Raw genomic sequence first — 24,669 nt, forward strand, 5'->3', positions numbered from 1 at the left:
TTATGACGCGTCATATAACCTGACACTACCTTATGACGCGTCATATAACCTCTACACTACCTTATGACGCGTCATATAACCTGACACTACCTTATGACGCGTCATATAACCTCTACACTACCTTATGACGCGTCATATAACCTGTACACTACCTTATGACGCGTCATATAACCTGACACTACCTTATGACGCGTCATATAACCTCTACACTACCTTATGACGCGTCATATAACCTCTACACTACCTTATGACGCGTCATATAACCTGTACACTACCTTATGACGCGTCATATAACCTGACACTACCTTATGACGCGTCATATAACCTCTACACTACCTTATGACGCGTCATATAACCTCTACACTACCTTATGACGCGTCATATAACCTGTACACTACCTTATGACGCGTCATATAACCTGTACACTACCTTATGACGCGTCATATAACCTGACACTACCTTATGACGCGTCATATAACCTCTACACTACCTTATGACGCGTCATATAACCTCTACACTACCTTATGACGCGTCATATAACCTGACACTACCTTATGACGCGTCATATAACCTCTACACTACCTTATGACGCGTCATATAACCTCTACACTACCTTATGACGCGTCATATAACCTGACACTACCTTATGACGCGTCATATAACCTGACACTACCTTATGACGCGTCATATAACCTCTACACTACCTTATGACGCGTCATATAACCTCTACACTACCTTATGACGCGTCATATAACCTGTACACTACCTTATGACGCGTCATATAACCTGTACACTACCTTATGACGCGTCATATAACCTCTACACTACCTTATGACGCGTCATATAACCTGACACTACCTTATGACGCGTCATATAACCTCTACACTACCTTATGACGCGTCATATAACCTGTACACTACCTTATGACGCGTCATATAACCTCTACACTACCTTATGACGCGTCATATAACCTGTACACTACCTTATGACGCGTCATATAACCTGACACTACCTTATGACGCGTCATATAACCTCTACACTACCTTATGACGCGTCATATAACCTCTACACTACCTTATGACGCGTCATATAACCTCTACACTACCTTATGACGCGTCATATAACCTCTACACTACCTTATGACACGTCATATAACCTCTACACTACCTTATGACGCGTCATATAACCTCTACACTACCTTATGACGCTTCATATAACCTGACACTACCTTATGACGCATCATATAACCTCTACACTACCTTATGACGCGTCATATAACCTCTACACTACCTTATGACGCGTCATATAACCTCTACACTACCTTATGACGCGTCATATAACCTCTACACTACCTTATGACGCGTCATATAACCTCTACACTACCTTATGACGCGTCATATAACCTGTACACTACCTTATGACGCGTCATATAACCTGTACACTACCTTATGACGCGTCATATAACCTGACACTACCTTATGACGCGTCATATAACCTGACACTACCTTATGACGCGTCATATAACCTGACACTACCTTATGACGCGTCATATAACCTCTACACTACCTTATGACGCGTCATATAACCTCTACACTACCTTATGACGCGTCATATAACCTCTACACTACCTTATGACGCGTCATATAACCTCTACACTACCTTATGACGCGTCTATATCCTCACCTGCAATCATTTTACACTTTACACGTGTATTGTCTGTGTATATATATCTATATAGCAGGTAATTACACATGTATTGTCTATATATATATATCTATATAGCAGGTAATTACACATGTATTGTCTATATATATATATCTATATAGCAGGTAATTACACATGTATTGTCTATATATATATATCTATATAGCAGGTAATTACACATGTATTGTCTATATATATATATCTATATAGCAGGTAATTACACATGTATTGTCTATATATATATATCTATATAGCAGGTAATTACACATGTATTGTCTCTATATATACAGCAGGTAATTACCGTCATTGCTGGACTATTAAGCGCACCTGAATATAAGCCCAGAGTAAACTGCCCCCTACTCAGTCCCAGATGCTAATATATGCATATTATTATTACCGTAATTGCTGGACTATTAAGCGCACCTGAATATAAGCCTCACCCACAGAATTATTAAAAAATATGTATTTTGTACATAAATCAGCCGCACATGTCTATAAGCCGCAGGTGCCAACCGGTACATTGAAACAAATTAACTTCACACAGCCTTTAAACGAAACACGGCTTTTAACAAAAATAAATGGGCTTTAACGAAACACGGTTTGTGACAAATGAAAACAGTAGCCGACCAAGAAAGTCATTGGTCACTATCTTCCTCCTCCTGTGCACTGAAACCACTGAAGTCATCTCCTTCGGGGTCGGAGTTGAAACCACTGAAGTCATCTCCTTCGGGGTCGGAGTTGAAACCACTGAAGTCATCTCCTTCGGGGTCGGAGTTGAAACCACTGAAGTCATCTCCTTCGGGGTCGGAGTTGAAACCACTGAAGTCATCTCCTTCAGGGTCGGAGTTGAAACCACTGAAGTCATCTCCTTCAGGGTCGGAGTTGAAACCACTGAAGTAATCTCCTTCAGGGTCGGAGTTGAAACCACTGAAGTCATCTCCTTCAGGGTCGGAGTTGAAACCACTGAAGTCATCTCCTTCGGTGTCGGAGTTGAAACCACTGAAGTCATCTCCTTCGGGGTCGGAGTTGAAACCACTGAAGGTCGGAGTTGAAACCACTGAAGGTCGGAGTTGAAACCACTGAAGTCATCTCCTTCAGGGCCGGAGTTGAAAACACTGAAGTCATCTCCTTCAGGGTCGGAGTTGAAACCACTGAAGTCATCTCCTTCGGTGTCGGAGTTGAATAGCCTCAGAATTCGGCTTTTCTCCCGATGCCGTTGCAGCTCAGAACACAGGTGAAGTGGCTTTTCTCCCGATGCCGTTGCAGCTCAGAACACAGGTGAAGTGGCTTTTCTCCCGATGCCGTTGCAGCTCAGAACACAGGTGAAGTGGCTTTTCTCCCGATGCCGTTGCAGCTCAGAACACAGGTGAAGTGCCTTTTCTCCCGATGCCGTTGCAGCTCAGAACACAGGTGAAGTGCCTTTTCTCCCGATGCCGTTGCAGCTCAGAACACAGGTGAAGTGGCTTTTCTCCCGATGCCGTTGCAGCTCAGAACACAGGTGAAGTGGCTTTTCTCCCGATGCCGTTGCAGCTCAGAACACAGGTGAAGTGGCTTTTCTCCCGATGCCGTTGCAGCTCAGAACACAGGTGAAGTGGCTTTTCTCCCGATGACGTTGCAGCTCAGAACACAGGTGAAGTGGCTTTTCTCCCGATGACGTTGCAGCTCAGAACACAGGTGAAGTGGCTTTTCTCCCGATGCCGTTGCAGCTCAGAACACAGGTGAAGTGGCTTTTCTCCCGATGCCGTTGCAGCTCAGAACACAGGTGAAGTGGCTTTTCTCCCGATGCCGTTGCAGCTCAGAACACAGGTGAAGAGCCTTTTCTCCCGATGCCGTGCAGCTCAGAACACAGGTGAAGTGGCTTTTCTCCCGATGCCGTTGCAGCTCAGAACACAGGTGTTGCAGCTCAGAACACAGGTGAAGGCTTTTCTCCCGATGACGTTGCAGCTCAGAACACAGGTGAAGTGGCTTTTCTCCCGATGACGTTGCAGCTCAGAACACAGGTGAAGTGCCTTTTCTCCCGATGCCGTTGCAGCTCAGAACACAGGTGAAGTGCCTTTTCTCCCGATGCCGTTGCAGCTCAGAACACAGGTGAAGTGGCTTTTCTCCCGATGCCGTTGCAGCTCAGAAACAGGTGAAGTGCCTTTTCTCCCACGTTGCAGCTGACAGGTGAAGGCTTTTCTCCCGATGCCGTTGCAGCTCAGAACACAGGTGAAGTGCCTTTTCTCCCGATGCCGTGCAGCTCAGAACACAGGTGAAGTGGCTTTTCTCCCCCGTTGCAGCTCAGAACACAGGTGAAGTGCCTTTTCTCCCGATGCCGTTGCAGCTCAGAACACAGGTGAAGTGCCTTTTCTCCCGATGACGTTGCAGCTCAGAACACAGGTGAAGTGGCTTTTCTCCCGATGACGTTGCAGCTCAGAACACAGGTGAAGTGCGTTCTTTCATGCCCAGCTGTTTTCAGCGTGACGGATGATTCGCCTTCCCTGTTGACAGTCCGAGTGAGAGGCAGGTCAAAGGTCAGAGGAACCTCATCCATATTTATGATGTCGTGCAGGCCGATGGAATGCTCCGCTATCTTTGCATCAGTGAATTTGAGGGAAGTTTGTAACTTTTTCCTCGTAGTCGGGAGCTGCTGACACAGACTCGTCCGTACCCTGATGGACAGGCCTTTACGTCTCATAAATCTTAGACACCACGATGGTCCACCTCTAAAATCCTCAAACTTCATTGCGGTTTGTTTTGGCTTTCAGTCGGATCTGCACAGTTGAAACACCTCGGCCGTCTGCTCTCTGTGTGTTGACCCAGTCTTCAAGCTCATTTTCTAGTTCGGACCATCTGCTTTTGTTGTCTTTTTGCACTGAGTCAGTTCCTCACGCTGCTGTTTCCAACGTCTTGTCATCGACTCATTAAGGCCAAGCTCCCGTGCAGCAGCTCTCTTTCCTTTTCCAACAGCCAGATCGATCGCCTTCAACTTGAAAGCTGCATCATATGCATTTCTCCGTGTCTTTGCCATGATGAGGGTGACAAAATGACTACCGTAATCAGAATGATGGGAAGTTTGAGCTCGATTTACGTCACATCATGTGACGGTGCTCAGTTTTTTGGCGGCGGCATGAATCTTGCGAAAGCGGGAAAAATCCATCAATTAGCTGCGTCATTGTATAAACCGAGAGGTTCAAAGTTTGGGAATAAAGTAGCGGCTTAAAGTCCGGAAATTACGGTAGACATGTATTGTCTGTATATATATATATATATATATATATATATATATACACATACATACAGGCAACACGTGTAATTACCTGCTATATATATATACATACAGACAGCAGGTAGTTACATGTATTGTCTGTATATGTGTGTATATATATATATAGCAGACATGTATTGTCTGTATATGTGTGTATATATATATATATAGCAGACATGTATTGTCTGTATATGTGTGTATATATATATATATAGCAGGTAATTACATGTATTGTCTGTATATGTGTGTATATATATATATATAGCAGGTAATTACACATGTATTACTATTTTTTATTTAATTTATTTCACCTTTATTTAACCAGGTAGGCTAGTTGAGAACACCTTTATTTAACGAGGTAGGCTAGTTGAGAACACCTTTATTTAACCAGGTAGGCTAGTTGAGAACACCTTTATTTAACCAGGTAGGCTAGTTGAGAACACCTTTATTTAACCAGGTAGGCTAGTTGAGAACACCTTTATTTAACCAGGTAGGCTAGTTGAGAACACCTTTATTTAACCAGGTAGGCCAGTTGAGAACACCTTTATTTAACCAGGTAGGCTAGTTGAGAACACCTTTATTTGACCAGGTAGGCTAGTTGAGAACACCTTTATTTAACCAGGTAGGCTAGTTGAGAACACCTTTATTTAACCAGGTAGGCTAGTTGAGAACACCTTTATTTAACCAGGTAGGCTAGTTGAGAACACCTTTATTTTAGGCTTTGAGAACATTTATTTAACCAGGTAGGCTAGTTGAGAACACCTTTATTTAACCAGGCTAGTTGAGAACACCTTTATTTAACCAGGTAGTTGAGAACACCTTTATTTAACACCAGTTGAGAACACCTTTATTTAACCAGGTAGGCTAGTTGAGAACACCTTTATTTAACCAGGTAGGCTAGTTGAGAACACCTTTATTTAACCAGGTAGGCTAGTTGAGAACACCTTTATTTAACCAGGTAGGCTAGTTGAGAACACCTTTATTTAACCAGGTAGGCTAGTTGAGAACACCTTTATTTAACCAGGTAGGCTAGTTGAAAACACCTTTATTTAACCAGGTAGGCTAGTTGAGAACACCTTTATTTAACCAGGTAGGCTAGTTGAGAACACCTTTATTTAACCAGGTAGGCTAGTTGAGAACACCTTTATTTAACCAGGTAGGCTAGTTGAGAACACCTTTATTTAACCAGGTAGGCTAGTTGAGAACACCTTTATTTAACCAGGTAGGCTAGTTGAGAACACCTTTATTTAACCAGGTAGGCTAGTTGAGAACACCTTTATTTAACCAGGTAGGCTAGTTGAGAACACCTTTATTTAACCAGGTCGGCTAGTTGAGAACACCTTTATTTAACCAGGTAGGCTAGTTGAGAACACCTTTATTTAACCAGGTAGGCTATACATATTACCTCAATTTCCTCATATAACCTCACTAACGTGTACCCCCGCATATAGCCTCCTCATTGACTCTGTACCGGTACCCCCTGTATATAGCCTCCACATTGACTCAGTATCGGTACCCCCTGTATATAGCCTCCACATTGACTCTGTACCATTACCCCCTGTATATATCCTCCACATTGACTCTGTACCGGTACCCCCTGTATATAGCCTCCACATTGACTCAGTATCGGTACCCCCTGTATATATCCTCCACATTGACTCTGTACCGGTACCCCCTGTATATAGCCTCCACATTGACTCTGTACCGGTACCCCCTGTATATAGCCTCCACATTGACTCTGTACCGGTACCCCCTGTATATAGCCTCCACATTGACTCTGTACCGGTACCCCCTGTATATAGCCTCCATATTGACTCTGTACCGGTACCACCTGTATATATCCTCCACATTGACTCTGTACCGGTACCCCCTGTATATAGCCTCCACATTGACTCTGTACCGGTACCCCCTGTATATAGCCTCCACATTGACTCTGTACCGGTACCCCCTGTATATAGCCTCCATATTGACTCTGTAGGCCCCCGCATATAGCCTCCTCATTGACTCTGTACCAGTACCCCCTGTATATAGCCTCCATATTGACTCTGTACCGGTACCCCCTGTATATAGCCTCCACATTGACTCTGTACCGTAATACCCTGTATATAGCCTCCACATTGACTCTGTACCGGTACCCCCCTGTATATAGCCTCCACATTGACTCTGTACCGGTACCCCCTGTATATAGCCTCCATATTGACTCTGTACCGGTACCCCCCGCATATAGCCTCCTCATTGACTCTGTACCAGTACCCCCTGTATATAGCCTCCATATTGACTCTGTACCGGTACCCCCTGTATATAGCCTCCACATTGACTCTGTACCGTAATACCCTGTATATAGCCTCCACATTGACTCTGTACCGGTACCCCCCTGTATATAGCCTCCACATTGACTCTGTACCGATACCCCCTGTATATAGCCTCCACATTGACTCAGTACCGTAATACCCTGCATATAGCCTCCACATTGACTCTGTACCGGTACCCCCTGTATATAGCCTCTGTCCCGGTACCCCCTGTATATAGCCTCTGTACCGGTACCCCCTGTATATAGCCTCTGTACCAGTACCCCCTGTATATAGCCTCCACATTGACTCTGTACCTACCCCTGTATATAGGCTCTGTACCAGTACCCCTGTATATAGCCTCCACATTGACTCTGTACCGGTACCCTGTATATAGGCTCTGTACCAGTACCCCCTGTATATAGCCTCCACATTGACTCTGTACCAGTACCCCCTGTATATAGCCTCCACATTGACTCTGTACCAGTACCCCCTGTATATAGCCTCCACATTGACTCTGTACCGGTACCCCCTGTATATAGACTCTGTACCGGTACCCCCTGTATATAGACTCTGTACCGGTACCCCCTGTATATAGACTCTGTACCGGTACCCCCTGTATATAGACTCTGTACCGGTACCCCCTGTATATAGTCTCCACATTGACTCTGTACCAGTACCCCCTGTATATAGCCTCCATATTGACTCTGTACCGGTACCCCCTGTATATAGCCTCCACATTGACTCTGTACCGTAATACCCTGTATATAGCCTCCACATTGACTCTGTACCGGTACCCCCCTGTATATAGCCTCCACATTGACTCTGTACCGGTACCCCCTGTATATAGCCTCCATATTGACTCTGTACCGGTACCCCGCATATAGCCTCCTCATTGACTCTGTACCAGTACCCCTGTATATAGCCTCCATATTGACTCTGTACCGGTACCCCTGTATATAGCCTCCACATTGACTCTGTACCGTAATACCCTGTATATAGCCTCCACATTGACTCTGTACCGGTACCCCCCTGTATATAGCCTCCACATTGACTCTGTACCGATACCCCCTGTATATAGCCTCCACATTGACTCAGTACCGTAATACCCTGCATATAGCCTCCACATTGACTCTGTACCGGTACCCCCTGTATATAGCCTCTGTCCCGGTACCCCCTGTATATAGCCTCTGTACCGGTACCCCCTGTATATAGCCTCTGTACCAGTACCCCCTGTATATAGCCTCCACATTGACTCTGTACCGGTACCCCCTGTATATAGGCTCTGTACCAGTACCCCCTGTATATAGCCTCCACATTGACTCTGTACCGGTACCCCCTGTATATAGGCTCTGTACCAGTACCCCCTGTATATAGCCTCCACATTGACTCTGTACCAGTACCCCCTGTATATAGCCTCCACATTGACTCTGTACCAGTACCCCCTGTATATAGCCTCCACATTGACTCTGTACCGGTACCCCCTGTATATAGACTCTGTACCGGTACCCCCTGTATATAGACTCTGTACCGGTACCCCCTGTATATAGACTCTGTACCGGTACCCCCTGTATATAGACTCTGTACCGGTACCCCCTGTATATAGTCTCCACATTGACTCTGTACCAGTACCCCCTGTATATAGCCTCTGTCCCGGTACCCCCTGTATATAGCCTCCACATTGACTCTGTACCAGTACCCCCTGTATATAGCCTCCACATTGACTCTGTACCAGTACCCCATGTATATAGCCTCCACATTGACTCTGTACCAGTACCCCCTGTATATAGCCTCCACATTGACTCTGTACCAGTACCCCCTGTAAATAGCCTCCACATTGACTCTGTACCAGTACCCCCTGTATATAGCCTCCACATTGACTCTGTACCAGTACCCCCTGTATATAGCCTCTGTCCCGGTACCCCCTGTATATAGCCTCCACATTGACTCTGTACCAGTACCCCCTGTATATAGCCTCCACATTGACTCTGTACCAGTACCCCTGTATATAGCCTCCACATTGACTCTGTACCAGTACCCCATGTATATAGCCTCCACATTGACTCTGTACCAGTACCCCCTGTATATAGCCTCCACATTGACTCTGTACCAGTACCCCCTGTAAATAGCCTCCACATTGACTCTGTACCAGTACCCCCTGTAAATAGCCTCCACATTGACTCTGTAACAGTACCCCCTGTATATAGCCTCCACATTGACTCTGTACTGGTACCCCCTGTATATAGTCTCCACCTTGACTCTGTACCGGTACCTTATGTGGCTCAGTTGGTAGAGCATGGCGCTTGTAACGCCAGGGTAGTGGGTTCGATTCCCGGGACCACCCATACGTAGAATGTATGCACACATGACTGTAAGTCGCTTTGGATAAAAGCGTCAGCTAAATGGCATATATTATTATATTATATTATTATTATTATTACCCCCTGTATATAGCCTCCACATTGACTCTGTACCGTAATACCCTGTATATAGCCTCTACATTGACTCTCTACCGTAATACCCTGTATATAGCCTCCACACGGACTCTGTACCGTAATACCCTGTATATAGCCTCCACATTGACTCAGTACCGTAATACCCTGCATATAGCCTCCACATTGACTCTGTACCGTAATACCCTGTATATAGCCTCCACATTGACTCTGTACCGTAATACCCTGTATATATCCTCCACATTGACTCTGTACCGTAATACCCTGTATATAGCCTCCACATTGACACAGTACCGTAATACCCTGTATATAGCCTCCACATTGACTCTGTACCGTAATACCCTGTATATAGCCTCCACATTGACTCTGTACCGTAATACCCTGTATATAGCCTCCACGTTGACTCAGTACCATAATACCCTGTATATAGCCTCCACATTGACTCTGTACCGTAATACCCTGTATATAGCCTCCACATTGACTCTGTACCGTAATACCCTGTATATAGCCTCCACATTGATTCTGTACCAGTAGCCTCTGTATATAGCCTCCACATTGACTCTGTACCATAACACCCTGTATATAGCCTCCACATTGACTCTGTACCGTAATACCCTGTATATAGCCTCCACATTGACTCAGTACCGTAATACCCTGTATATAGCCTCCACATTGACTCTGTACCGTAATACCCTGTATATAGCCTCCACATTGACTCTGTACCGTAATACCCTGTATATAGCCTCGCTATTGTTATTTTACTGCTGCTGTTTAATTATTTGTTACTTTCTATTTTTTCTTAACTTCTTAAAGCATTGTTGGTTAAAGGCTTGTCAGTCAGGTCTACCTGTTGCATTCGGCGCATGTGACGAATACAATTTGATTTGACATGACTGCTAATTCCACATGTATTACATATTTAACATGTTACAGAACTCTGAACCAGTTGATAAATCTCAGTAAAGTCCCACTGAAGCTCCTACTGGTCAGTAGAACTAGGAATGATCCTACTGGTCAGTAGAACTAGGAATGATCCTACTGGTCAGTAGAACTAGGAATGATCCTACTGGTCAGTAGAACTAGGAATGATCCTACTGGTCAGTAGAACTAGGAATGATCCTACTGGTCAGTAGAACTAGGAATGATCCTACTGGTCAGTAGAACTAGGAATGATCCTACTGGTCAGTAGAACTAGGGATGATCCTACTGGTCAGTAGAACTAGGAATGATCCTACTGGTCAGTAGAACTAGGAATGATCCTACTGGTCAGTAGAACTAGGAATGATCCTACTGGTCAGTGGAACTAGGAATGATCCTACTGGTCAGTAGAACTAGGAATGATCCTACTGGTCAGTAGAACTAGGAATGATCCTACTGGTCAGTAGAACTAGGAATGATCCTACTGGTCAGTAGAACTAGGAATGATCCTACTGGTCAGTAGAACTAGGAATATGATCAGTGGTTGGAGAACACATGAGACTGATGTTTGTTCTCTCTCTCTCCAGAAACCAGCCCCAGCCAAGACTGAACCCAAGGCCAAGAAGGAGAAACCAGCAAAGGCAAGAGAACAGAACTACAAACCCCAGGGTTGCGCATAATAGAACTACAAACGCTAGAGCAGTCACATTACAGAACTTCAAACCCCAGGGTTGCGCATAATAGAACTACAAACGCTAGAGCAGTCACATTACAGAACTTCAAACCCCAGGGTTGTACATAATAGAACTACAAACGCTAGAGCAGTCACATTACAGAACTTCAGGGTTGTACATAATAGAACTACAAACGCTAGAGCAGTCACATTACAGAACTTCAGGGTTGTACATAATAGAACTACAAACGCTAGAGCAGTCACATTACAGAACTTCAGGGTTGTACATAATAGAACTACGAACGCTAGAGCAGTCACATTACAGAACTTCAGGGTTGTACATAATAGAACTACGAACGCTAGAGCAGTCACATTACAGAACTTCAGGGTTGTACATAATGTACTGAACCAAAATATAAACACAACATGCAACAATTTCAAAGATTTTACAGTTCCAGTTCATAGAAGGAAATCAGTCAATTGAAATAAATTAATTATGCCCTAATCTATTGATTTCACATGACTGGGCAGTGGCGCAGCTGTGGGTGGGTCTGGGAGAGCATATGCCCACCCACTTGGAAGCTAGGTCCACCCACTTGGGAGTCAGGCCCAGCCAATCAGAATTAGTTTTTCCCCCAAAAGGTCTTTATTACAGACAGAAATACTCCTCCCCTTCCACTCCTCAGATGATCCCGCAGGTGACGAAGCCGGATGTGGAGGTCCTGGGCTGATGTGGTTACATGTGGTTGTGAGGCCGGTTGGGCGTACTGCCAAATTCTCTAAAGCGACTTTGGTCTGTAGTGACGCCTGAAGGACTGAGATACAGTGCCTTAGACCGCTGTGCCACTCGGGAGCCCAGTATAGATGAGGATAGTGTGAAGGATAATGCCTGTCATCCCCCCCACCCAGAAAGAGAAGGCTCTGTAGATAATGCCTGTCACCCCCCCCCCCCATCCAGAAAGAGAAGGCTCTGTAGATAATGCCTGTCATCCCCCATCCAGAAAGAGAAGGCTCTGTAGATAATGCCTGTCATCCCCCCCATCCAGAAAGAGAAGGCTCTGTAGATAATGTCTTCACCCCCCCATCCAGAAAGAGAAGGCTCTGTAGATAATGTCTGTCATCCCCCCATCCAGAAAGAGAAGGCTCTGTAGATAATGTCTGTCACCCCCATCCAGAAAGAGAAGGCTCTGTAGATAATGTCTGTCATCCCCCCCACCCAGAAAGAGAAGGCTCTGTAGGTAATGTCTGTCATCCCCCACCCAGAAAGAGAAGGCTCTGTAGATAATGCCTGTCATCCCCCCCCACCCAGAAAGACGCCCCAAGGACTGAGATACAGTGCCTTAGACCGCTGTGCCACTCGGGAGCCCAGTATAGATGAGGATAATGTGAAGGATAATGCCTGTCACCCCCCAATCCAGAAAGAGAAGGCTGTGTAGATAATGCCTGTCACCCCCCCATCCAGAAAGAGAAGGCTGTGTAGATTATGTCTGTCATCCCCCCCATCCAGAAAGAGAAGGCTCTGTAGATAATGTCTGTCATCCCCCCATCCAGAAAGAGAAGGCTCTGTAGATAATGTCTGTCACCCCCCATCCAGAAAGAGAAGGCTGTGTAGATAATGTCTGTCATCCCCCCCCACCCAGAAAGAGAAGGCTGTGTAGATAATGTCTGTCATCCCCCATCCAGAAAGAGAATGCTCTGTAGATAATGTCTGTCATCCCCCCCATCCAGAAAGAGAAGGCTGTGTAGATAATGTCTGTCATCCCCCCCATCCAGAAAGAGAAGGCTCTGTAGATAATGTCTGTCACCCCCCATCCAGAAAGAGAAGGCTCTGTAGATAATGTCTGTCATCCCCCCCACCCAGAAAGAGAAGGCTCTGTAGGTAATGTCTGTCATCCCCCCACCCAGAAAGAGAAGGCTCTGTAGATAATGCCTGTCACCCCCCACCCAGAAAGAGAAGGCTCTGTAGATAATGCCTGTCACCCCCCCACCCAGAAAGACGCCCCAAGGACTGAGATACAGTGCCTTAGACCGCTGTGCCACTCGGGAGCCCAGTATAGATGAGGATAATGTGAAGGATAATGCCTGTCACCCCCCATCCAGAAAGAGAAGGCTGTGTAGATAATGTCTGTCATCCCCCCATCCAGAAAGAGAAGGCTCTGTAGATAATGTCTGTCATCCCCACCCAGAAAGAGAAGGCTCTGTAGATAATGTCTGTCATCCCCCACCCAGAAAGAGAAGGCTCTGTAGATAATGTCTGTCATCCCCCCACCCAGAAAGAGAAGGCTCTGTAGATAATGTCTGTCATCCCCCACCCAGAAAGAGAAGGCTCCTGTCATCCCCCTACCCAGAAAGAGAAGGCTCTAGATAATGTCTGTCATCCCCCCCACCCAGAAAGAGAAGGCTCTGTAGATAATGTCTGTCATCCCCCCCACCCAGAAAGAGAAGGCTCTGTAGATAATGTCTGTCATCCCCCCCACCCAGAAAGAGAAGGCTCTGTAGATAATGTCTGTCATCCCCCACCCAGAAAGAGAAGGCTCTGTAGATAATGTCTGTCATCCCCCCACCCAGAAAGAGAAGGCTCTGTAGATAATGTCTGTCATCCCCCTACCCAGAAAGAGAAGGCTCTGTAGATAATGTCTGTCATCCCCCCACCCAGAAAGAGAAGGCTCTGTAGATAATGTCTGTCATCCCCCATCCAGAAAGAGAAGGCTCTGTAGATAATGTCTGTCATCCCCACCCAGAAAGAGAAGGCTCTGTAGATAATGTCTGTCATCCCCCACCCAGAAAGAGAAGGCTCTGTAGATAATGTCTGTCATCCCCCCACCCAGAAAGAGAAGGCTCTGTAGATAAGTCATCCCCCCACCCAGAAAAGAAGGCTCTGTAGATAATGTCTGTCATCCCCCCACCCAGAAAGAGAAGGCTCTGTAGATAATGTCTGTCATCCCCCCACCCAGAAAGAGAAGGCTCTGTAGATAATGTCTGTCATCCCCCACCCAGAAAGAGAAGGCTCTGTAGATAATGTCTGTCATCCCCCCACCCAGAAAGAGAAGGCTCTGTAGATAATGTCTGTCATCCCCCTACCCAGAAAGAGAAGGCTCTGTAGATAATGTCTGTCATCCCCCCATCCAGAAAGAGAAGGCTCTGTAGATAATGTCTGTCATCCCCACCCAGAAAGAGAAGGCTCTGTAGATAATGTCTGTCATCCCCCCACCCAGAGAAGGCTCTGTAGATAATGTCTGTCACCCCCCACCCAGAAAGAGAAGGCTCTGTAGATAATGTCTGTCATCCCCCCACCCAGAAAGAGAAGGCTCTGTAGATAATGTCTGTCATCCCCCCACCCAGAAAGAGAAGGCTCTGTAGATAATGTCTGTCATCCCCCACCCAGAAAGAGAAGGCTCTGTAGATAATGTCTGTCATCCCCCACCCAGAAAGAGAAGGCTCTGTAGATAATGTCTGTCATCCCCCCACCCAGAAAGAGAAGGCTCTGTAGATAATGTCTGTCATCCCCCACCCAGAAAGAGAAGGCTCTGTAGATAATGCCTGTCACCCCCCCACCCAGAAAGAGAAGGCTCTGTAGATAATGTCTGTCATCCCCACCCAGAAAGAGAAAGATAATGTCTGTCATTCCCCACCCAGAAAGAGAAGGCTCTGTAGATAATGTCTGTCATCCCCCCACCCAGAAAGAGAAGGCTCTGTAGATAATGCCTATCACCCCCCCCACCCAGAAAGAGAAGGCTCTGTAGATAATGCCTGTCACCCCCCACCCAGAAGAGAAGGCTCTGTAGATAATGTCTGTCATCCCCCACCCAGAAAGAGAAGGCTCTGTAGATAATGCCTGTCACCCCCCACCCAGAAAGAGAAGGCTCTGTAGATAATGCCTGTCACCCCCCATCCAGAAAGAGAAGGCTCTGTAGATAATGCCTGTCATTCCCCCCCCATCCAGAAAGAGAAGGCTCTGTAGATAATGCCTGTCACCCCCCACCCAGAAAGAGAAGGCTCTGTAGATAATGCCTGTCATCCCCCCACCCAGAAAGAGAGGGCTCCCTGTCATCCCCCCCATCCAGAAAGAGAAGGCTCTGTAGATAATGCCTGTCATTCCCCCCCATCCAGAAAGAGAAGGCTCTGTAGATAATGCCTGTCATCCCCCCACCCAGAAAGAGAAGGCTCTGTAGATAATGCCTGTCACCCCCCACCCCACCCAGAAAGAGAAGGATCTGTAGATAATGCCTGTCATCCCCCCCATCCAGAAAGATAAGGCTCTGTAGATAATGTCTGTCATCCCCCACCCAGAAAGAGAAGGCTCTGTAGATAATGTCTGTCATCCCCCCCACCCAGAAAGAGAAGGCTCTGTAGATAATGTCTGTCATTCCCCCCACCCAGAAAGAGAAGGCTATGTAGATAATGTCTGTCATTCCCCCCCACCCAGAAAGAGAAGGCTCTGTAGATAATGCCTGTCATCCCCCCACCCAGAAAGAGAAGGCTCTGTAGATAATGTCTGTCATCCCCCACCCAGAAAGAGAAGGCTCTGTAGATAATGTCTGTCATCCCCCCACCCAGAAAGAGAAGGCTCTGTAGATAATGTCTGTCATCCCCCCACCCAGAAAGAGAAGGCTCTGTAGATAATGTCTGTCATCCCCCACCCAGAAAGAGAAGGCTCTGTAGATAATGTCTGTCATCCCCCCACCCAGAAAGAGAAGGCTCTGTAGATAATGTCTGTCATCCCCCCACCCAGAAAGAGAAGGCTCTGTAGATAATGTCTGTCATCCCCCCACCCAGAAAGAGAAAGATAATGTCTGTCATCCCCCACCCAGAAAGAGAAGGCTCTGTAGATAATGTCTGTCATCCCCCCACCCAGAAAGAGAAGGCTCTGTAGATAATGTCTGTCATCCCCCCACCCAGAAAGAGAAGGCTCTGTAGATAATGTCTGTCATCCCCCACCCAGAAAGAGAAGGCTCTGTAGATAATGTCTGTCATCCCCCCACCCAGAAAGAGAAGGCTCTGTAGATAATGTCTGTCATCCCCCCACCCAGAAAGAGAAGGCTCTGTAGATAATGTCTGTCATCCCCCCACCCAGAAAGAGAAGGCTCTGTAGATAATGTCTGTCATCCCCCCACCCAGAAAGAGAAGGCTCTGTAGATAATGTCTGTCATCCCCCCACCCAGAAAGAGAAGGCTCTGTAGATAATGTCTGTCATCCCCCCACCCAGAAAGAGAAGGCTCTGTAGATAATGTCTGTCATCCCCCCACCCAGAAAGAGAAGGCTCTGTAGATAATGTCTGTCATCCCCCACCCAGAAAGAGAAGGCTCTGTAGATAATGTCTGTCATCCCCCATCCAGAAAGAGAAGGCTCTGTAGATAATGTCTGTCATCCCCACCCAGAAAGAGAAGGCTCTGTAGATAATGTCTGTCATCCCCCCACCCAGAAAGAGAAGGCTCTGTAGATAATGTCTGTCATCCCCCCACCCAGAAAGAGAAGGCTCTGTAGATAATGTCTGTCATCCCCTACCCAGAAAGAGAAGGCTCTGTAGATAATGTCTGTCATCCCCCCACCCAGAAAGAGAAGGCTCTGTAGATAATGTCTGTCATCCCCCACCCAGAAAGAGAAGGCTCTGTAGATAATGTCTGTCATCCCCCCACCCAGAAAGAGAAGGCTCTGTAGATAATGTCTGTCATCCCCCACCCAGAAAGAGAAGGCTCTGTAGATAATGTCTGTCATCCCCCACCCAGAAAGAGAAGGCTCTGTAGATAATGTCTGTCATCCCCCCACCCAGAAAGAGAAGGCTCTGTAGATAATGTCTGTCATCCCCCCACCCAGAAAGAGAAGGCTCTGTAGATAATGTCTGTCATCCCCCATCCAGAAAGAGAAGGCTCTGTAGATAATGTCTGTCATCCCCCACCCAGAAAGAGAAGGCTCTGTAGATAATGTCTGTCATCCCCCCACCCAGAAAGAGAAGGCTCTGTAGATAATGTCTGTCATCCCCCACCCAGAAAGAGAAGGCTCTGTAGAATGTCTGTCATCCCCCACCCAGAGAAGGCTCTGTAGATAATGTCTGTCATCCCCCCACCCAGAAAGAGAAGGCTCTGTAGATAATGTCTGTCATCCCCCCACCCAGAAAGAGAAGGCTCTGTAGATAATGTCTGTCATCCCCCCACCCAGAAAGAGAAGGCTCTGTAGATAATGTCTGTCATCCCCCACCCAGAAAGAGAAGGCTCTGTAGATAATGTCTGTCATCCCCCATCCAGAAAGAGAAGGCTCTGTAGATAATGTCTGTCATCCCCCACCCAGAAAGAGAAGGCTCTGTAGATAATGTCTGTCATCCCCCCACCCAGAAAGAGAAGGCTCTGTAGATAATGTCTGTCATCCCCCCACCCAGAAAGAGAAGGCTCTGTAGATAATGTCTGTCATCCCCCACCCAGAAAGAGAAGGCTCTGTAGATAATGTCTGTCATCCCCCCACCCAGAAAGAGAAGGCTCTGTAGATAATGTCTGTCATCCCCCACCCAGAAAGAGAAGGCTCTGTAGATAATGTCTGTCATCCCCCCCACCCAGAAAGAGAAGGCTCTGTAGATAATGTCTGTCATCCCCCCACCCAGAAAGAGAAGGCTCTGTAGATAATGTCTGTCATCCCCCCACCCAGAAAGAGAAGGCTCTGTAGATAATGCCTGTCACCCCCCCACCCAGAAAGAGAAGGCTCTGTAGATAATGTCTGTCATCCCCACCCAGAAAGAGAAGGCTCTGTAGATAATGTCTGTCATCCCCCACCCAGAAAGAGAAGGCTCTGTAGATAATGTCTGTCATCCCCCCACCCAGAAAGAGAAGGCTCTGTAGATAATGCCTATCACCCCCCCCACCCAGAAAGAGAAGGCTCTGTAGATAATGCCTGTCACCCCCCACCCAGAAAGAGAAGGCTCTGTAGATAATGTCTGTCATCCCCCCACCCAGAAAGAGAAGGCTCTGTAGATAATGCCTGTCACCCCCCACCCAGAAAGAGAAGGCTCTGTAGATAATGCCTGTCACCCCCCATCCAGAAAGAGAAGGCTCTGTAGATAATGCCTGTCATTCCCCCCCATCCAGAAAGAGAAGGCTCTGTAGATAATGCCTGTCACCCCCCACCCAGAAAGAGAAGGCTCTGTAGATAATGCCTGTCATCCCCCACCCAGAAAGAGAGGGCTCTGTAGATAATGCCTGTCACCCCCCCCATCCAGAAAGAGAAGGCTCTGTAGATAATGCCTGTCATTCCCCCATCCAGAAAGAGAAGGCTCTGTAGATAATGCCTGTCACCCCCCACCCAGAAAGAGAAGGCTCTGTAGATAATGCCTGTCACCCCCCACCCCACCCAGAAAGAGAAGGATCTGTAGATAATGCCTGTCATCCCCCATCCAGAAAGATAAGGCTCTGTAGATAATGTCTGTCATCCCCCCACCCAGAAAGAGAAGGCTCTGTAGATAATGTCTGTCATCCCCCACCCAGAAAGAGAAGGCTCTGTAGATAATGTCTGTCATCCCCCCACCCAGAAAGAGAAGGCTCTGTAGATAATGTCTGTCATTCCCCCCACCCAGAAAGAGAAGGCTCTGTAGATAATGCCTGTCATCCCCCCACCCAGAAAGAGAAGGCTCTGTAGATAATGTCTGTCATCCCCCACCCAGAAAGAGAAGGCTCTGTAGATAATGTCTGTCATCCCCCCACCCAGAAAGAGAAGGCTCTGTAGATATGTCTGTCATCCCCCCACCCAGAAAGAGAAGGCTCTGTAGATAATGTCTGTCATTCCCCCACCCAGAAAGAGAAGGCTCTGTAGATAATGTCTGTCATCCCCCCACCCAGAAAGAGAAGGCTCTGTAGATAATGTCTGTCATTCCCCCACCCAGAAAGAGAAGGCTCTGTAGATAATGTCTGTCATCCCCCACCCAGAAAGAGAAGGCTCTGTAGATAATGTCTGTCATCCCCCCACCCAGAAAGAGAAGGCTCTGTAGATAATGTCTGTCATCCCCCCACCCAGAAAGAGAAGGCTCTGTAGATAATGTCTGTCATCCCCCCACCCAGAAAGAGAAGGCTCTGTAGATAATGTCTGTCATCCCCCACCCAGAAAGAGAAGGCTCTGTAGATAATGTCTGTCATCCCCCCACCCAGAAAGAGAAGGCTAATGTCTGTCATCCCCCCACCCAGAAAGAGAAGGCTCTGTAGATAATGTCTGTCATCCCCCACCCAGAAAGAGAAGGCTCTGTAGATAATGTCTGTCATCCCCCCACCCAGAAAGAGAAGGCTCTGTAGATAATGTCTGTCATCCCCCCACCCAGAAAGAGAAGGCTCTGTAGATAATGTCTGTCATCCCCCCACCCAGAAAGAGAAGGCTCTGTAGATAATGTCTGTCATCCCCCCCACCCAGAAAGAGAAGGCTCTGTAGATAATGTCTGTCATCCCCCCCACCCACCCAGAAAGAGAAGGCTCTGTAGATAATGTCTGTCATCCCCCCACCCAGAAAGAGAAGGCTCTGTAGATAATGTCTGTCATCCCCCCACCCAGAAAGAGAAGGCTCTGTAGATAATGTCTGTCATCCCCCCACCCAGAAAGAGAAGGCTCTGTAGATAATGTCTGTCATCCCCCACCCAGAAAGAGAAGGCTCTGTAGATAATGCCTGTCACCCCCCCCACCCACCCACCCAGAAAGAGAAGGCTCTGTAGATAATGTCTGTCATCCCCCCACCCAGAAAGAGAAGGCTCTGTAGATAATGTCTGTCATCCCCCCCACCCAGAAAGAGAAGGCTCTGTAGATAATGTCTGTCATCCCCCACCCAGAAAGAGAAGGCTCTGTAGATAATGTCTGTCACCCCCCCCACCCAGAAAGAGAAGGCTCTGTAGATAATGTCTGTCATCCCCCCCCACCCAGAAAGAGAAGGCTGTGAACGACAAGAAGGAGGAGAAGAAAACTAAGAAGGCAGCAGCGAAGGAGAACGCAGAGGCTGCTGAGGAGAACCACTCTGAGAACGGAGATGCCAAGACCAACCAGGTAATATACACCACTATACTGTCCACTACTGTACTATATACTGCTATACTGTCCACTACTATACTGTACTATATACTGCTATACTGTCCACTACTATACTGTACTACATACTACTGTACTATATACTGTCCACTACTATACTGTACTATATACTGCTATACTGTCCACTACTATACTGTACTACATACTGCTATACTGTCCACTACTATACTGTACTACATACTACTGTACACTACTGTACTATATACTGCTATACTGTCCACTACTATACTGTACTACATACTACTGTACACTACCGTACTATATACTGCTATACTGTCCACTACTATACTGTACTATATACTGCTATACTGTCCACTACTATACTGTTATACTGTCCACTACTATACTACATACTACTGTACACTACTGTACTATATACTGCTATACTGTCCACTACTATACTACATACTACTGTACACTACCGTACTATATACTGCTATACTGTCCACTACTATACTGTACTACATACTACTGTACACTACTGTACTATATACTGTACTACATACCACTTCTATACTATACACTACTATACTATACAGTACTGTACTATACACTACTATACTATACACTACTATACACTTCTATACTATACACTACTATACTATACACTACTGTACTATACCCTACTATACACTACCATACTATACACTACTATACTGTACACTAATATACACTACTATACACTACTATACTATACACTTCTATACTATACACTACTATACTATACACTACTATACTATACACTTCTATACTATACACTACTATACTATACACTACTATACACTTCTATACTATACACTACTATACACTTCTATACTATACACTACTATACTATACACTACTATACTGTGCACTACTATACACTACTATACTGTACACTAATATACACTACTATACTGTGCACTACTATACACTACTATACTATACACTTCTATACTATACACTTCTATACTATACACTACCATACTATACACTACTATACTGTACACTACTATACTGTACACTAATATACACTACTATACTGTGCACTAATATACACTACTATACTGTGCACTACTATACACTACTATACTATACACTTCTATACTATACACTTCTATACTATACACTACCATACTATACACTACTATACTGTACACTACTATACTGTACACTAATATACACTACTATACTGTGCACTACTATACTGTCCACTACTATACTATACACTACCATACTATACACTTCTATACTATACACTACTATACTATACACTTCTATACACTGCTATGCTATACACTACTATACTATATGCCACTGTATGCTATACACTTCTATACTATACACTACTATACTATGCACTACTATACTATACACTACCATACTATACACTTCTATACTATACACTACTATACTATACACTTCTATACACTGCTATGCTATACACTACTATACTATATGCCACTGTATGCTATACACTTCTATACTATACACTACTATACACTTCTATCCTATACACTACTATACACTTCTATACTATACACTACTATACACTACTATACTATACACTACTATACCCTTCTATCCTATACTATACACTGCTCTAATTTACTATACACTTCTATACTGTACACTTCTATACACTACTAAACTATAAATCTCTATGCGAATCACTACTAAACCATACACTACTAAACTGCAAACCTCTATGCTAATCACTACTAAACTACACATCTCTATGCTAATCACTACTAAACTGCAAACCTCTATGCTAATCACTACTAAACTACAAATCTCTATGCTAATCACTACTAAACTACACACCTCTATGCTAATCACTACTGAACCATACACTACTAAACTACAAATCTCTATGCTAATCACTACTAAACTACAAATCTCTATGCTAATCACTACTAAACTACAAACCTCTATGCTAATCACTACTAAACTACAAACCTCTATGCTAATCACTACTAAACCATACACTACTAAACTACAAACCTCTATGCTAATCACTACTAAACTACAAATCTATAGGCTAATCACTACGGAACTACAAACCTCTATGCTAATCACTACTAAACTACAAACCTCTATGCTAATCACTACTAAACTACAAACCTCTATGCTAATCACTACTAAACTACAAACCTCTATGCTAATCACTACTAAACTACAAATCTCTATGCTAATCACTACTAAACTACAAACCTCTGCTAATCACTACTAAACTACAAACCTCTATGCTAATCACTACTAAACTACAAACCTCTATGCTAATCACTACTAAACTACAAACCTCTATGCTAATCACTACTAAACTATAAACCTCTATGCTAATCACTACTAAACCATACACTACTAAACTACAAACCTCTATGCTAATCACTACTAAACTACAAACCTCTATGCTAATCACTACTAAACTACAAATTTCTATGCTAATCACTACTAAACTACAAACCTCTATGCTAATCACTACTAAACTACAAATCTCTATGCTAATCACTACTAAACTACAAACCTCTATGCTAATCACTACTAAACTACAAACCTCTATGCTAATCACTACTAAACTACAAACCTCTATGCTAATCACTACTAAACTACAAACCTATGCTAATCACTACTAAACTACAAACCTCTATGCCAGTCACTACTAAACTACAAACCTCTATGCTAATCACTACTAAACTACACACCTCTATGCTAATCACTACTGAACCATACACTACTAAACTACAAACCTCTATGCTAATCACTACTAAACTACAAATCTCTATGCTAATCACTACTAAACTACAAACCTCTATGCTAATCACTACTAAACCATACACTACTAAACTACAAACCTCTATGCTAATCACTACTAAACTACAAACCTCTATGCTAATCACTACTAAACTACAAACCTCTATGCTAATCACTACTAAACTACAAACCTCTATGCTAATCACTACTAAACTACAAACCTCTATGCTAATCACTACTAAACTATAAACCTCTATGCTAATCACTACTAAACCATACTCTACTAAACTACAAACCTCTATGCTAATCACTACTAAACTACAAATCTCTATGCTAATCACTACTAAACCATACACTACTAAACTACAAACCTCTATGCTAATCACTACTAAACTACAAACCTCTATGCTAATCACTACTAAACTATAAACCTCTATGCTAATCACTACTAAACTATAAACCTCTATGCTAATCACTACTAAACTATAAACCTCTATGCTAATCACTACTAAACCATACACTACTAAACTACAAACCTCTATGCTCTTCACTACTAAACTACAAACCTCTAATAAACCTCTAATAAACCTCTAATAAACTAATAACCTCTAATATGCTAATAACTACTATACACTTCTATTATATGCACTACTATACTACACGCTGCTATACACTACTGTACTATTCACATCTTTACACTGCTATACTATATATACATTACTATACTATACACTACTTTATAAACTGGGTGTTTTGACATTTGAATGCTGATTGTCTGACATCCGTGGTATATCAGACCTATACCATGGGTATGAGAACATTTATTTCTACTCTAATTATGTTGGTAACCAGTTTATAATAGCAATAAGGCACCTCGGGGGTTTGTGATATACGACCAATATACCACTGCTAAGGGCTGTATCCAGGCACTCTGCGATGCCTTGTGCGTACAAACAGCCCTTAGCAGTGGTATATTGGCCGTATATCACACCCCCTCGGGCCTTATTGCTTATGTACACTACTAGGAGGAACTAGAAAGACATCATGGACTGTAGAGGACCTGATGCTGGTCATAAAGACATCATGGACTGTAGAGGACCTGATGCTGGTCATAAAGACATCATGGACTGTAGAGGACCTGATGCTGGTCATAAAGACATCATGGACTGTAGAGGACCTGATGCTGGTCATAAAGACATCATGGACTGTAGAGGACCTGATGCTGGTCATAAAGACATCATGGACTGTAGAGAACCTGATGCTGGTCATAAAGACATCATGGACTGTAGAGGACCTGATGCTGGTCATAAAGACATCATGGACTGTAGAGAACCTGATGCTGGTCATAAAGACATCATGGACTGTAGAGGACCTGATGCTGGTCATAAAGACATCATGGACTGTAGAGGACCTGATGCTGGTCATAAAGACATCATGGACTGTAGAGAACCTGATGCTGGTCATAAAGACATCATGGACTGTAGAGGACCTGATGCTGGTCATAAAGACATCATGGACTGTAGAGAACCTGATGCTGGTCATAAAGACATCATGGACTGTAGAGAACCTGATGCTGGTCATAAAGACATCATGGACTGTAGAGGACCTG

The 24,669-nt window shown here is 44.9% G+C and overlaps 1 protein-coding gene and 2 long non-coding RNA genes across 4 annotated transcripts in view; 2 read left to right on the forward strand and 1 right to left on the reverse strand.

Moving 5' to 3' along the window:
- Nucleotides 1-24,669, forward strand: part of LOC127913814 (non-histone chromosomal protein HMG-14A-like) — a 32,302-nt gene that overhangs the window by 5,664 nt on the left and 1,969 nt on the right. For both annotated transcript variants that reach the window (XM_052487223.1, XM_052487224.1), the window contains exons 4-5: nt 11,198-11,251; nt 20,166-20,285. In XM_052487223.1, coding sequence (XP_052343183.1) covers nt 11,198-11,251; nt 20,166-20,285 — 174 coding nt within the window. The remainder of the gene's footprint in view (nt 1-11,197; nt 11,252-20,165; nt 20,286-24,669) is intronic.
- LOC127913819 (uncharacterized) lies at nt 3,142-3,769 on the forward strand. Its single transcript, XR_008086840.1, has 3 exons — nt 3,142-3,378; nt 3,511-3,597; nt 3,661-3,769. It is a non-coding gene; the product is annotated as an uncharacterized LOC127913819 (long non-coding RNA).
- Nucleotides 22,174-23,344, reverse strand: LOC127913817 (uncharacterized). Its single transcript, XR_008086837.1, has 4 exons — nt 23,057-23,344; nt 22,774-22,923; nt 22,371-22,520; nt 22,174-22,265 (listed from the first exon to the last, which is right to left on the reverse strand). It is a non-coding gene; the product is annotated as an uncharacterized LOC127913817 (long non-coding RNA).

The sequence above is a fragment of the Oncorhynchus keta genome, chromosome 30, assembly GCF_023373465.1.
Source record: "Oncorhynchus keta strain PuntledgeMale-10-30-2019 chromosome 30, Oket_V2, whole genome shotgun sequence".
Classification (NCBI taxonomy): Eukaryota; Metazoa; Chordata; class Actinopteri; order Salmoniformes; family Salmonidae; genus Oncorhynchus; species Oncorhynchus keta.